This window comes from Symphalangus syndactylus, chromosome 6, assembly GCF_028878055.3.
Source record: "Symphalangus syndactylus isolate Jambi chromosome 6, NHGRI_mSymSyn1-v2.1_pri, whole genome shotgun sequence".
In the NCBI taxonomy this organism is placed as follows: domain Eukaryota; kingdom Metazoa; phylum Chordata; class Mammalia; order Primates; family Hylobatidae; genus Symphalangus; species Symphalangus syndactylus.
In genome coordinates, this window is record NC_072428.2 from 46,850,054 (window position 1) to 46,866,667 (window position 16,614).

General features: G+C 40.1%; 1 protein-coding gene across 2 annotated transcripts in view; it reads right to left on the reverse strand.

Moving 5' to 3' along the window:
* Nucleotides 1-580: 580 nt before the first annotated feature.
* The window catches only part of IPO7 (importin 7), a 65,572-nt gene continuing 49,538 nt past the window's right edge, over nucleotides 581-16,614 (reverse strand). For both annotated transcript variants that reach the window (XM_055282458.2, XM_063641097.1), the window contains 9 exons: nucleotides 15,082-15,148; nucleotides 14,872-14,997; nucleotides 13,702-13,799; nucleotides 12,043-12,138; nucleotides 10,159-10,379; nucleotides 9,851-10,056; nucleotides 7,426-7,632; nucleotides 5,892-6,008; nucleotides 581-2,721 (listed from right to left, as the gene is read on the reverse strand). In XM_055282458.2, coding sequence (XP_055138433.1) covers nucleotides 2,624-2,721; nucleotides 5,892-6,008; nucleotides 7,426-7,632; nucleotides 9,851-10,056; nucleotides 10,159-10,379; nucleotides 12,043-12,138; nucleotides 13,702-13,799; nucleotides 14,872-14,997; nucleotides 15,082-15,148 — 1,236 coding nt within the window. In that variant the 3' untranslated portion in view covers nucleotides 581-2,623. The remainder of the gene's footprint in view (nucleotides 2,722-5,891; nucleotides 6,009-7,425; nucleotides 7,633-9,850; nucleotides 10,057-10,158; nucleotides 10,380-12,042; nucleotides 12,139-13,701; nucleotides 13,800-14,871; nucleotides 14,998-15,081; nucleotides 15,149-16,614) is intronic.

Consider the following 16,614-nt stretch of genomic DNA (forward strand, 5'->3'; position numbering starts at 1 on the left):
ACCTGCAGAGAAACAGATTAACTTCCTTTATTTAATACTGATAAATAGAAAGGCTTTTTCAAGAAAAAAAAGATAGCTTACATTTACAAAAGTGATTTCTGCTAATATCTGCCATTAACAAAGACAAATACTGAAATCCACACAAAATGAGAATTAACTTCTACAACTAAAAAAAAAATTATAGGGTAATAAAACTGTAGGAAAAGCTGTATGTAAAAAGAAAAAAGATAAGTCCCTATGCAGCTAATTACCAGAGAATATTGTAAATACATTCAAAAAGTTTTCCAAAAATCCTGCAGCCTCATCTAGAAACTGATACATGTTAAGATTCTTGATCTATACCAAACTATAATGTTAAAGGAAATCATGAAAACTGAGGTATATATTTGATGCATTAGAAACTATCATTTGAACACTATTTAAATAGTTTAATTATAAGGTCTAATTTCAAGTTAAAGTCTGTAAATGGAGATTAGTTTGGATTATATGACACAGGAGACAATAAAACATGTTCTCAAAGACATGCCAATACATTTTCTTGAAACAAAACCTCAGCAAATGAGAATTTTCATACTGTGCATGGGAATAACTAAAACCTTTATTAGATATGATTTTCCATTAACAATAATGTGAAAATTAGAATTATGAATTCAAAAAGCAGTAAAGTCTGAAAATTTAAAAAGTAGACTAGGTATTAGGGGATTAAAGGTAAAGGAAGACGAGAATGTTTCTTTAATACTATTCATTATTTCCCCTCTGTACACAATGTTGCATATATACAACTACTTCATTTTTATTGACTTTATATAATAGTGAAATCCCTTTAAGCAACCTAGGGTATACAGTTGGTGTCCAACTTTCAGGGGATTTGTGGGGGGGGAGTAGAAACACTTGATTAACAGTTTTCACCCACACGTTAGACAATTTTTTTCTTTTTTTGCCAAGATTTTAGTAGTAAATTCATAAATATAGGAAATACTTTCACTCCTTCAGTGTTAAAATAGAAAACCAAACAGTGCCAACAGTAGTGGCTTAATTATTGGTATACAAGAAAAACACAACAAAAATGGGTTTTCTTAATTATGCATTTTAAATATCAATATGTGCATTTGTTTTTACAGTTATAAATTTTTTTCTCATCTGTTTTAGACAACAGCTTGTAATAGTTTTGAATCCATTAAGATGTTGCTTTCAATTTGAAATATTTTGTGTATACATGTATATAAAAAATAACCCAATGTATGACTCATCTGACAGATGTTTAAGATCAATAACGGCTTATTTTTCAACATGCAGTTAGGAAGAGAGGGAAGCAAGCCAACCTCTCTACAGTATCTTTTTGAGGGCTTGTTTTTGCAGTGATATCAATAGTGGTTTTTGGAGGGAACCATGTGCCTTCAGCCTATCTAGTCAAGATCAGATACCACAATCAACAAGAGGGGTAGAAGAGATGGGGAAAGGGGAGTGGGTAAGTGTTAAATATCAATTTTTTTAAGTGTGCATTTTGTACTCTTTCTAGGCACAGGATTAAAAACAGGCCAATGAAAAATTTGTTATAATTAGGAAAAAACTGCAATCAAATCAAGACATAACAGCCGAATTAAGTTCTTTTAATAGATTGCATATATAGATGTTTAGCCATACTCTTAGATCAACTCTTTAAGAGTAGAACTTTATATCCAATTTACATGCTCTAGATACCACCTTTCTTAATTTTTACAGTAAGGTCTGGTATTCAAATACCCACTTGTACACTGACAGCTTTAAGAAAAACAGGACACAGAGGGAGTTGTCATTTTTAGCAGCAATGAAATACCACTAACCCCTTTTTACATACCGAATTCAAGTCACTATCAGAGGTGAGTGCACCACAAAGTCACCAGGTACAAAATTGCTAGTTCATTTTTAAATTAATAACTTGAAATTACCCCTGCCCCCCACCCCATTACATCTTTTTATAAACAGCAAACATTTTGCTATTTTATACATAGGCTAGCAGGCTTGTTTCAATATGAAAGTGCTAATTCATTTACAGATTTTTATAATCAGTTATGTAGTGCTACAATAAATGTCCAATAATCTACATAGGAACAATGATGAATGAAAATGATGAAGACTCAATAAGGCTATCAGATGACCTTATCTTATTTACATATAAAGAATAGATACCCAATGGTGAGGAAGAGACAGAAATTGGACAAATACTCATAGGTGTAAAAATTACATCTACCTTTGAGTTTTATACTGTAAATGAGACATTTTAAATAGTCCTGTAGCCCATGCCTATTTTTTCCTCAGAAAAAGAAAAGCTGCCTTCATGACATCCCCTCTTGTTTCAGATTTCCACAGTGTCACTTTGAAGCTTGAGTCAGGATCTTACTTTCTTCAAAAAATAAAGAAAATATGCCCTCTAAGGTACCTCCCATGCCCCCCACCCCCAAAATCCCGCTGATTTCTTTTCCAGTGCCAGGTTGCATGATCAGGTCCCATCTCCTGGGGTTGTTGTTTCTTTTGTCCATCTATTGATCATTAGTTTAGAATAGATAACATGAACCAGTTCTGGAACCACTACTAGGAGGAACACAAGCTCTTCACTACAATCACACAGCAGGAAAGAGATAACTCAATTCATCCCTGGTGCTGGGCCTCCAAAATTGAAAGAACTTGGCACAACTGGAGCACTGAATTTGTATCCTCCATGCTTCTCAATCATTTTGGATTCTAGAAAACAAATAAAATTTTAGTAGGGCATTCAATCATCTACTAACTTGGGGAGAAACTGACAAAACATTAAACAAGCCAGTAGCTTAGGCATCATTAATGGCCAGGAAGTTCCAAAGTCCATGTTTTCTCCAATGTATAGGGGCAAGGGAACATGCATTATGTAGAGAATATAATCTCTTTTACTGTATGCTGTAGACTTCTTAGCCAATTTTCACTTTCCACTGTTAAGAAAAAAATCTTTTTTTTTTTTTTTTGAGACGGAGTCTGGCTCTGTTGCCCAGGCTGGAGTACAGTGGCATGATCCTGGCTCAACGCAACCTCCGCCTCCCAGGTGCAAGCGATTCTCTCCTGCCTCAGCCTCCCAAGTAGCTGGGACTACAAGTGCGTGCCACCACGCCCAGGTAATTTTTTGTATTTTTAGTAGAGGCAGGGTTTCACCATGTTGGCCAGGTTGGTCTAGAACTCCTGACCTCAAGTGATCCATCCGCCTCAGGAGTCAGGAGTTTTCGAGACCATCCTGGCCAACATAGTGAAACCTCGTCTCTACTAAAAATACAAAAATTAGTTGGGTGTGGTGGTGCATGCCTGTAATCTCAGCTACTCGGAAGCCGAGGCACGAGAATCACTTGAAATCGGGAGACAGAGGTGGCAGTGAGCCGAGAATGCACCACTGCACTCCAGCCTGGGTGACAGAGTGGACTCTTTTCAAAAAAATAAATAAATAAACAAAATAATTTTTTAAATTTATTTAAAAAGTCTATAGATAATTGTTGTGCATTAACAGTGGTGTATAACCTAAAATGTATTTTTTTTTTGTTTTTATTTATTTTTTTTTTTTAGAGACAGAGTTTCACTGTCACCCAGGCTGGAGTGCAGTGGTGCGATGTTGGCTCACTGCAACCTCTGCCTCCCAGGTTCGAGTGATTCTCCTGCCTCAGCTTTCCAAGTAGCTGGGACTACAGGTGTGCACCACCACGTCCGGCTAATTTTTGTGTTGTTCAGTAGAGACAGGGTTTCACTGTATGTTGGCCAGGCTGCTCTCGAAGTCCTGAACTCAAGTGATCCGCCAGCCTTGGCCTCCCAAAGTGCTGGGATTACAGGCGTGAGCCACCGCAACTGGCCTAAAATGTACTTTTAAAAATTGCACACTGAAACAGTTAAAGATGAAAAGACATGTCTGGGAGCTATTTAACTTCGTAAGTTTTTACATTTTTGGAGACAGGGTCTCACTCTGGCACCCAGGTTAGAGTACAGTGGCACAATAACAGCTCACTATAACCTACACCTCCCACGTTCAAGTGATCCTCCAGCATCAGTCTCCCAAGTAGCTGGGACTACAGGCATGCACCACCATGCCTGGCTAATTTTGTTTATTTTTTGTAGAGATGATGTCTCACTATGTTGCCCAGGCTGGACTTCAACTTCCAAACTCAAGCGACCCTCCTGTCTTGGCCTCCCAAAGTGCTGGGATTACAGGTGTGAGCCACTGTGCCCGGCTTAGGTGTTTACATTTTTAACAGAACTTTCTACTATCTAACCATCACCATGAGCTAAAGTTATTGCATACTGAAAGTAGTCTTCAACTGTACTTTTTTTTTTTTTTTTTTTGAGATGGAGTCTCGCTCTGTCACCCAGGCTGGAGTGCAGTGGCGCCATCTCGGCTCACTGCAAGCTCCGCCTCCTGGGTTCACGCCATTCTCCTGCCTCAGCCTCTCCGAGTAGCTGGGACTACAGGCGCCCGCCACCACGCCCGGCTAATTTTTTGTATTTTTAGTAGAGACGGGGTTTCACTGTGGTCTCGATCTCCTGACCCTGTGATCCGCCCGCCTCGGCCTCCCAAAGTGCTAGGATTACAAGCGTGAGCCACCGCGCCCGGCCTTTTTTTTTTTTTTTTTTGAGACAGAGTCTCGCTCTGTCGCCCGGGCTGGAGTGCAGTGGCGCAATCTCGGCTCATTGCAAGCTCCGCCTCCCGGGTTCACGCCATTCTCCTGCCTCAGCCTCCAAGTAGCTGGGACTACAGGCGCCCGCCACCGCGCCTGGCTAATTTTTTGTATTTTTTAGTAGAGACGGGGTTTCACCGTGGTCTCGATCTCCTGACCTCGTGATCCGCCCGCCTCGGCCTCCCAAAGTGCTGGGATTACAAGCGTGAGCCACCGCGCCCGGCCAACTGTACTTTTTTTTGAGACGGAGTTTTGCTCTTGTCACCCAGGCTGGAGTGCAATGGTGTGATGTCGGCTCACTGCAACCTCTGCCTCCTGGGCTCAAGGACTTGCCTGCCCTAGCTTCCCAAGTAGCTGGGATTACAAGCATGCGCCACCACGTCTGGCTGTGTTCTCTAGTTTTTTTTGTTTCTGTTTTTTTGGAGATGGAGTCTTGCTCTGTTGCCCAGGATGGAGTACAGTGGTGCAATCTCAACTCACTGCAACCTCCACCTCCTAGGTTCAAACAATTCTCCTGCCTCAGCCTCCTGAGTAGCTGGGAATATAGGCATGTGACACCATGCCTGGCTAGTTTTTTGCATTTTAGTAGAGACAGAGTTTCGTCATGTTGCCCAGGCTGGTCTCAAACTCCTGAGCTCAGGCAATCCACCCACCGTGGCCTCCCAAAGTGCTGGGATTACAGGCATGAGCCACCACACCTGGCCCAACTATACTTAAAACTAAGCAAACTAGGGCTGGGTGTGGTGGCTCACGCCTGTAATCTCAGCACTTTGGGAGGCTGAGGAGGTGGGTCATGAGGTCAGGAGATCAATACCATCCTGGCTAACACGGTGAAACCCCGTCTCTACTAAAAATACAAAAAACTAGCCAGGTGTAGTGGCAGATGCCTGTAGTCCCAGCTACTTGGGAGGCTGAGGCAGGAGAATGGCATGAACCCGGGAGGTGGAGCTTGCAGTGAGCTGACATCGCACCACTACACTCCAGCCTGGGTGACAGAGCAAGACGCCATCTCAAAAAAAAAAAAAAAAAAAAAAAAACAAAAAAAACGCAAACTGTAGCCAAAGCCAAAATTATCTTGAATTAAATCCCTCAGATTAGAGTTAATTCCTATCACGTGCAACAACTATACCTTTTATATCATATTAAATGATATAAAATTTAAAATCTGTAAAATTTTATAGCTATAAAAGTCACTAATTAAAGAGGAGTTACAGTTAATTAACATACCATGAGCTGCTCTTCTTTGATCAGCCAGAGTTGCTATGTCCTGTAACTGTTTTCTTTGTTCTTCATTAAGACCGTGAGTCAGTGCCTGATACCACACAGGATTACGATTTTGAATAGCTATCAAAAAACAAAAACAAGAGAAAAACAACATGAATAAGACAGGCTTGGTAGCTCCATTCTATTCTATTCCTCCTACTCCATCCTGAGCCAGTACTGAAATTCTGATCTATTTTATATTCTCCCAATAATTTTTAAAATTACTGTATTTGTGAAACAACAGATATAGGAATAAAAATTAATTACAGCTTATCTTTATGCCTCCAAAAACTCTAATCATTCTTACGATCCACCTCTCTAGCAAATAAAGACTCAGAGCCTAACTAGTTCTTATATAGTAAGTAACAAACCAGGGAGACTTCAGGAATAAAGCTAACCCAAACATCTTAAAAGATTCAGAGCTAAAGCAACTTGAAAATCATCAAGGCTATTTTGGTACATGGGCCCCGTGTTAGGAACCATCCTTTGGGGACTGACATGTGGTGTCTGTCTACAAAGTACAAGGCACAGAAACAACAAGTTAGGCACCTCAATCAGTTCTTGCTGCCATGTAGCTCAGAAACCAGCACTTTGTGCTTCTGCAACCTTGTATCAAAACTGCCTTGTCATGGGCTTAGAAGACTCAAATCCTTGGTTATCAGATAATGTATTCTATCAAAAAATATATTCATCAGTTCCCAATGCATAGGAAATGATATATAACAGCAATTAACTCTGAGAGGAAAGGATGTTTCAAATACAGGGGAAATTTAATTTCTTAACATGGATGGTAAAACACAGATGCTATACCTTGTTGAAATCCAAGTAAATGATGGTAAAAAATGAGAACCTAGTATTCTGGAGCCACATACAGTGACACATTATAGGAACAGTGGACTTTTCTTGGAATATTTAACAGTGTATGTGGCTCCAGAATCCTAGGCATATATAATTCAAAAATCTCAAGGTTAAATTAGTTGTTTAAAGCTAAAAATTTGATTATGCCAAAAGTGCTAATTTAGTAATAATAGATTAAATTAGTTAACACATCATAGAATATAGGAAAAGAAGAATTATAAGATCATATGCCATAAATGCTAATATACTCTAACAGGTTAAGTGTAGGTTTGGGCAGGAAAAAAGGATACACACAAATAATAACATACAACAAACAGGTATACATGTAAGAGTGGTTACTTCTGAGGAAAGCTGGGAGACTGGGAATCAGAAGTACCAAAGAGGCACTGTCAGTGTATACTTTTTTGAACTACATTGTTTTCCTATAATCTTTCAAAATTACATTCTAAATGTAAAATAACAGGATGAATAAAGAATACTCAGAAACTATGGCAACCTTAGAAATAATTTTGGTTACTTTGCCTAACCAGCCTTTTCTAGTCTGGGTTTGATATCCTCCAAACTCTTCCTTTAAAGGGCAGGCAGAAACTACAACAGACTTGTTCAATGAAATGGATCCACATGTAACAAGTTGACTTACTTTGAAAGATAGCTTTAAATATCTGATACTCATCAACAGGGTTATCTTCATCATCAATGATTGTGGAATAGCCTTCCAGAGCAGTCTCTTCAGCATCATCTTCTTCCCAATCTTCATCATCTCCATCTTCACCAGCCTGCTTAGCCAGAATCTCCAAATATTCTTGCCCGTCTTCATCAATATCATCTTCATCACTCCCCAGTTCCTCTGCCAAGTCATAATATAAGTACTTTTATAACAATGAGATATTTTGTTACTCAACAAATTGACAATCATCTCAATCACTGTCAGTAAATTCCAAGTCACAAGTGACAAGAGAGAGCTCCAGGAATTGGTGTTTAAATACATGTTCAACAATGAATAGAAATGAAAATTCCCATAGGAGTCCAATAAAACCAACCTTGATTTAATGTGTTCTTAACACTAGACATCTGAAAAAGGACTGCACAGTATGAACACACTACCATTACACCCACCAAACCTTTTGTAAGATTTTTTTTTAAAGGCTGGCTAAGTTAGTAAATGATAAAAGACAAAAATAGCAATAGATATCTTATGTTGAAACCCTTACAATAATTTCTCTTAATATTTTATCAATTTATACACTGATAGTGTACAGTCTTATAGATAAAATTTATCAACATTTAATTAACATAATGTTATAGTGCAGGTATGCTTAGGTTTTAGAATTAATAGATGATAGGATGGATGTCTCTAATAAATTTAGTCAACATTAAGACCATAAATCTTTAGAAGCTTAAAAATAAAATGAAAACCCCATAAATCGCTGGGCACGGTGGCTCACGCCTGTAATCCCAGCACTTTAGGAGGCCGAGGCAGGCAGATCACGAGGTCAGGAGATTGAGACCACCTTGGCCAACACGGTGAAACCCCATCTCTACTAAAAATACAAAAATCAGCTGGGCGTGGTGGCACACGCCTGTAATCCCAGCTACTTGGGAGGCTGAGGCAGGAGAATCACTTGAACCTGGGAGTCAGAGGTTGCAGTGAGCCAAGATTGCCACTGCACTCCAGCTTGGCGACATAACGAGACTCTGTCTCAACAACAACAACAACAACAACAACAACAACAACAACAAAAACCCATAAATCTTGTAATAGTAACTATAATGATACGTGTACCTTTGTTAATACTGTTAATTTGGTGCCATCTGCCAAGCACTATTTAAGCGTCAAGGATTCTCTCACGTAATCCCCACAACTTTTTTTTAAAGAAATGGGGTTTCACGGATCGGTGCAGTGGCTCACGCCTGTAATTCCAGCACTTTGGGAGGCCCAGGAGGGTGGATCATCTGAGGTCAGGAGTTCGAGACCAGCCTGGCCAACATGGTGAAATCCCGTCTCTACTAAAAATACAAAAATAAGCTGGGCATGGTGGTATGTGCCTATAATCCCAGCTATTTGGGGGGCTGAGGCAGGAGAATCGCTTGAACCCGGGAGGCAGATGTTGCAGTGAGCCAAGATCACGCCATTGCACTCCAGCCTGGGCAACAGGAGCAAAACTCCGTCTCAAAAGAAAAAACAAAAAACAAAAAACTGGGGTTTCACTATGTTGCCCAGGCTGGAATCAAACTCCTGGGCTCAAGCGAATCTGATACCTCAGACTTCCAAGTGGCTGGGACTATAGGCTAATGCCACCATATAAAAAAGGGAGCTATAATCTCTCACTCTTAAGTGGACTCAGCACTTCATGTCAACTCTATTATTATATACATAATTATTTGGCTTTGTAATACTTTCCCACAGTCAGATAGAAAACTTTTGAAGAACTCCATGACATCTCATTCATCTTTGTATCTACAGTGCTGAGAATGTGTAAAATGAACAAATCTTTGTTTGGTTGCATACTATAATGATTTGAACTGTTCTACATGTTGGTGATACAGCTGAAGTTCTTGATTACATCACTCTAGTGAGAAGATAGGAAGTCTTTTCTGTGAATGAAAGCATTTGAGTATGATCCCACATTTATTTGGGAGAAGGGCTAGTGATATATATATATAAATATATATATAAAAAAATATATATATATATATAAAAAATATATATATATTTTTTAATCTGAGATGGAGTCTCACTCTGTTACCCAGGCTGGAGTGCAGTGATGCAATCTTGGCTCACTGCAACCTCTGCTCCATGGGTTCAAGCGATTCTCCTGCTTCAGCCTCCCAAGTAGCTGGGACTACAAGTGCCCACCACTACACCCAGCTAATTTTTGTATTTTTAGTAGAGGCGAGGTTTCACCATACTGGCCAGGCTGGTCTCGAACTCCTTACCTTGTGATCCACCTGCCTCGGCCTCCCAAAGTGCTGGGATTACAGGCGTGAGCCACTGCGCCTGGCCCAGTGCAGTAATATTTCTAAGTAGATAAGTTTTTTTTCTTCTTCCATTGAAAATCCCTTACCGGTTTCATCGTCATCCTCAGCTTCATCATCATCATCACTGTCATTCTCGTGTTCTGCATGACAGGCATATGCTCTTTTCAATCCATTAAATAAAAGGATAAAAGCTGGCAAAATCTGTCCAGAAACCTGATTTAAAACTTGGGGTATCTGTTCCATATCAATAAGAGCACAGAGTCCGAGAACACACATCTTTCTGTCATGAAGCCTAAAAAAATAAATAAATAAATAAATAAATTCTGTTTTCTTTTTTTAAATAAGCAGAGTTCCTCCCAAAGCAAATGTAGTAAAATTACAATACGTCACTTACCCCAAGAAACAGTCAACATCATTAAGCCATTGTGTAATAAAATGATTTGTAACTGGTTCAACATTATTAGGGAAGCGAAGATTTTCTAAGGTATTGAGTAGTAGGTGTGGATTATAATACAAAGCTGCAATTGCAACTTGCAGACACATAGTTCGAAGTTCACTTGTCTTAACCTCTCTTGTCAGTCTTTCTAAGGCTGCTTCCACAAATAAGGGAATGCACTACAAAAAAAGATAGCAAGATATTCTGAGACTATAATTAATAGCATGTAAACATTCTAAAAATATTAACTTCTTTGTTGCCTCAATTAACCCTGTTGTAGCATTAGATGACCAATATTTACTGCTGAGGCACTGCACTGGGAAATCTAATTTTAGAGAAAGTCTAGTAGTCTTCATGGAGCTATTAAAAGCTCACGACGGGCCAGGAGTGGTGGCTCACGCCTGTAATCCCAGCACTTTGGGAGGCCGAGGCAGGCAGATCACGAGGTCAGGAGATCAAGACCATCCTGACTAACACAGTGAAACCCCGTCTCTACTAAAAATACAAAAAACTAGCCGGGTGTGGTGGCCGGTGCCTGTAGTCCCAGCTACTTGGGAGGCTGAGGAGGCAGAATGGCGTGAACCCGGGAGGCAGAGGCAGTGAGCCGAGATCACGCCACTGCACTCCAGCCTGGGCAACAGAGCAAGACTCTGTCTCAAAAAAATATATAAAGTAAATAAATAAATAAATAAAAGCTCACGACAATATCAATGATGGCTTCACAATGTTCCTATTAAAATTGACCATGGAGGCCGGGGCGGTGGCTCACGCTTGTAATCCCAGCACTTTGGGAGGCCGAGCTGGGCGGATCACGAGGTCAGGAGATCGAGACCACAGTGAAACCCCGTCTCTACTAAAAATACAAAAAATTAGCCGGGCGTGGTGGTGGGCGCCTGTAGTCCCAGCTGCTCGGAGAGGCTGAGGCAGGAGAATGGCGTGAACCCCAGAGGCGGAGCTTGCAGTGAGCCGAGATTGCACCACTGCACTCCAGCCTGGGCGACAGAGCGAGACTCCATCTCAAAAAAAAAAAAAAAAAAAAAAAAAAAAAAAAAAATTGACCATGGGCCAGGTGATGTGGCTCATGCCTGTAATCCCAGCACTTTGGGAATCTGAGGTGGGCAGAACACTTGAGGTCAGGAGTTTGAGACCAGCCTGGTCAAAATGGCGAAACTCCATCTCTACTAAAAATATAAAAAATTAGCCTGGTGTGGTGGCAGATGCCTGTTAATCCCAGCTACTCTGGAGGCTGAGGCAGAGAACTGCTTGAACCTGTGAGGCAGAGGTTGCACTGAGCTGAGATTGCGTGACTGCACTCCAGCCTAGGCGACAGGGTGAGACAGTGTCTCAAAAAAAAAAAAAAAAAAAAAAAAAAATATATATATATATATATATGATTAGGCAGCTGGGGTGGTGTGTGCCTGTAATCCCAGCTACTTGGGAGGCTGAGGCAGGAGAACTGATTGAATCTGGTTTCAGTGAGCAGAGAATGTGCCACTGCACTCCAGCCTGGGCAACAGACTCTGACTCAAAATTACTCAAAAAAAAAAAAAAAAAAAAAAAAAACTGACCATGGATATTTAATTACTAAAGCTATCTAAAAAATCTTAAGCCAAAGTTTACCTTTCATGATAACAAAGTAGCCATAAAACTTAGTCCAATTCCTATATATTAAACATATGATCATCATTACATATTAAATTTTAAACTAAAAATATTAGTCATCCAGATGTCTCAATAAACAAAAACATACAGAATATGCAACAAATGACAAAAAATGAAGAAAGAAAGTGGAAGGAAAAGATTACCCCTCTGAACTACAAATCCATTATTAGCCTCACTGACCTGGTCAATGCCACGCCCTTTGCACTGCAGAATGATGACCTCTAACAATTTTGCTGCATGACATTCTGCATCTTCTCCTGCAACTCCTGTAAGAACCTGATCAAAATAGAATATAAATTGCAGTAAGGTTTTATCCCTTTAAATCAGATATCTAAATCAAGGAAATAATTTCCTACACTGTGTACAGGCTCTGAGTATTACTTGAGGTACCCTAATTAATACGAATAACTGCAAAGTTCATTGCACAGATGAAAGACTAAAGGATCTGGATAGCTGTGAGGATCTGGAGCTGTCTGCCTCCTATCTTTCATAGTCTAGCCCTCTGGCATCTTGGTCTTTGTGATCAAAGTACCTATCCTGTAGTGCCATTCTGGATTACAGCAAGTTGACAACCACTAACTTCTCATACACAGGTGGTAGCTAAAACACCTAACCTTTCTCATGTAGAGAACTACAAAAAGCTAAGATGTTGACATTTCTAGGAAACCCTTTTCTCTTTAAAAAAGAAAACAACAATAACAAAAAAAACCAGTAGGGGAGGGAGGAATGGAGGGAGGAAGAGGCAGCCAGTTGAGGGCGAATGTTGCCCTATAAACTCCAGACAAGAAATGAACATGGCCTTGAAGGCTAGTGAAAACTAGATGAGTATAAACGTATGAATAAGTGTGGAGGAGGCCGGGCGTGGTGGCTCACACTTGTAATCCCAGCACTTTGGGAGGCTGAGGCGGGCGGATCATGAGGTCAGGAGATCGAGACCACGGTGAAACCCCGTCTCTACTAAAAATACAAAAAATTAGCCGGGCGTGGTGGCGGGCGCCTGTAGTCCCAGCTACTCGGAGAGGCTGAGGCAGGAGAATGGCGTGAACCCGGGAGGTGGAGCTTGCAGTGAGCCGAGATCGTGCCACTGCACTCCAGCCTGGGTGACAGAGCGAGACTCCGTTTCAAAAAAACAAACAAACAAAAAACAAACAAACAAACAAACAAAAAAAAGTGTGGAGGAACAGAAATGCAGATAGTATAGGTATATCTTTGCTCCCAGAATATTAATATAAATAATATAATTGGCAGTAAACAATGACTAACATAACTAGATGATTATGTGTGACTTTGTGTTCAGAAGGGAAAGAGGTGAGTGAAAGAAATCTAAAAACTTCATGGAGCAAATAATTTTCTAACGACCTATAACAGACACTGCTAGAAATTAAAATGCTACCAATTACACTGACTTTGATATTGATGGACTCCAGTATATTTGTTTCCCCAACCAAACAAAAGGGGGACATTCATTCCCTATTGCTTGTTGTAAACCTACAGCTGCTAACCTTTTCCTTTATAAAACATCTCTATCCATTCCTAATCCTTTCAAAAATCTCTCAAGTTCTTGACTCCTTCTTTTGATTCCATAAGACTATGTTAGTTAAAATCCGGGCACTCTAAAATTCAAAAACAAATTCCAAGTGTCAGAGGGCACACAAAAGACATCTATTTATCAAAGCTGTGGCATCTAAGGACCAATGACTTTTAACTTTTAAAGCCCTTAATTCTGTCAGATCCATGTTTACATGTTTATTACTACAATGTGGTATCACATGAGTTTTCACAATTTCATACATTTTATAGCAGAAGCCTCATGAAATCTGATATATAAAAATGACCTACCTTTTTACACATACTGTATATCATTTCAAGATACTTGGTGTCAGACAGAAGTGTGTCTGTATCAACTGTTACATAATTATGAAGGAGGGGCATCATATCTGTATTAATAAAAAACATCAGTTACACATCTTTAGTAATAAAAATGTTTTCTTTGCTTTTGAAAAATTTCCTTAGAAAAAGGCAAATCTATGAGATCATTTTGTCTCTAACATTCACCTTTTTTGTGGGGGACGGGGGGACACTCTCACTCTGTTGCCCAGGATGGAGTGCAGTGGTGTGATTAAAACTCACTAACACCAAAATCCTGGACTCAGGTGATCCTCCCACCTCAGCCTCCCAGGTAGCTGGGACTATAGGCACACTCCACCTCGCCTGATTAATTTTTAAAAGTTTTTTTTAGAGACAGGGTCTAATAGCCCAGGCTGGTTGAGAATTCCCGGACTGAAGTGCTTTCCCACCTTCCCAAAGTGCTAGGATTACAGGCGTGATCCACTAGGCCTGGCCTTAACATTTAGTTTTAATTAAAACATATTCATTTATAATTAAATACAGAAACGAACCTATTATTAACGTGATTTTCTTTGTACTTAAACATAAAAATTACAGACACATTTTTACATTTATATGGAGAAGATTACGAGGGGGTGTGTGGGTATGTATGTGTGTTAACAAAGAATAAACCTAAAATAACTAAATGATATAGCAGAAATCAATACCATGCATCACCACTGAGCATTAACTTCTACTGATAATTGTTCCAAACAGTGAAGCAGTCTGGACATTCAAAAGTGTATGTTCAGGCCAGGCGCACTGGCTCATGCCTGTAATCCCAGCACTTTGGGAGGCTGAGGCGGGCGGATCACCTCAGGTCGGGAGTTCGAGACCAGCCTGACCAACATGGAGAAACTCTCTCTCTAAAAATACAAAATCAGCCGGGCACGGTGGCGCATGCCTGTAATCCCAGCTACTTGGGAGGCTGAGGCAGGAGAATCACTTGAACCCAGGAGGCGTAGGTTGCGGTGAGCCGAGATCGTGCCATTGCACTCCAGCCGGGACAACAAGAGCGAAATTCCGACTCAAAAAAAAAAAAAAAGTGTATGTTCAAATGACAAGCTACAAATAAATCAAAGCAGGGAAAACCCTCAGTATTTCCATGCTGTTTTGACTCACCTGTAAAGTAATCAAAGCCATCTTGCTGAAAGACTTCAAATACAAGGGGTAGTAGCTGCCACATCTGTGGAGACACTTGTTGACATGTCAAACTGTGCGCTAAAGAGAAGATCTCCTCATAGAATTCTAAAAGAGAATACTAAGTCATTAGGAAAATGCTTGCTCATGTGAAATAGCACTAAATTCTTAGCACAATCAGAGGTATAATACCTAAGACATGCTGTTGTAAAACAGTACCAATGACCTGTAAGCAGATTCCCTCAAGCTGTTGGGTTATCTAAAAGAGAAGAAAAAAAATCATATGCAGTTACAGCCCACTAAGTGACTTAGTAAGATAACGCATACTATAACTCAGTACACTTAAATATAAAGTCAATATTGTGAAAAAAATAAGTCTTTGTTTTAAAATGACTTACACATTATGAAATTGTGATCTCAGATAAAAATAGAATGAAATACCATTACAATGAGAAAAACAAAAGGAATGGCTAGCTTAATTTGCCTAAAAAGGAAAAAACATTCTTGAAAAATGCAAACAACTATGAAAATAAAGGAGTTGGCCGGGCGCAGTGGCTCACGCCTGTAATCCCAGCACTTTGGGAAGCCAGGGCAGGTGGATCACCTGAGGTCAGGAGTTTGCAACCAGCCTGGCCAGCGTGGTGAAACCCCGTCTCTACTAAAAATACAAAAAATTAGCCAGGCATGGTGGCGGGTGCCTGTAATCCCAGCTACTTGGGAGGCTGAGGCAGGAGAATTGCTTGAACCCAGGAGGTGGAGGTTGCAGTGAGCCGAGCACCACTGCAGTCCAGCCTGGGCAACAAGAGCAAAACTCCATCTCAAAAAAAACAAAAAACAAAAAACAAAAAACAACCATTCGGAAGACAGCCCATCTGTTATGTGCAAATAGAGATTAATTCAGCTCAATGTAATTGAAAAGTCACTGTCAATGACTTACAGAGAAATTATCCAAAAGAAGGCATTATTGCTACGAATCTCAATAATCCTTAAGTCACCTTAGTTTTTCAAATTTTATTAGATATAGTGAACCATGGAATGTGAACTCAGCCCCCAACTCAAGACTGACAGGAAATACAAATTCCTCTATAATTGTCTAGATAGTCCTAAATTAGATCCCAAATCCCTGAAGGCCATAAGAATGTTAAGGCGAGGAAGCGTAAAATAATATCCACTAATCAGATATAAAAGAAAGACATCCATTTCAAATATACAGAACTTAATACATTTACAACTCCTAAAATAGAATAAACAATTCATCTGTTAAAACATAAAGCACCTATAGGATTGGTCATGGCTTCTGCTTATATTCAATTATAAGGCAGAATACAAAAACAGTTTATGTGGCTGGCGTGGTGGCTCACGCCTGTAATTTCTGCACTCTGGGAGGTTGAGGGAGGCGGATTACTTGAGGTCAGGAGTTCTAGACCTGCCTGCCAACATGGTGAAACTCTGTCTCTACTAAAAATAGGAAAATTAGCTGGGCGTGGTGGTGCGCGCCTGTACTCCCAGTTACTCAGGAGGCTGAGGCAGGAGAATCACTTGAACCTGGGAGGCAGAGGTTGCGGTGAGCCAAGATGGTGCCACTGCACTCCTGCCTAGGCAACAAAGGGAGACTCCGTCTCAAAAAAAAAAAGTTTAGTGAAAAACCTCATGCTGCAAAAGGCAACTTGCAGATAATCTGAAAACATGTAATTTATGGATAAGACATACATTACAAACATCTGC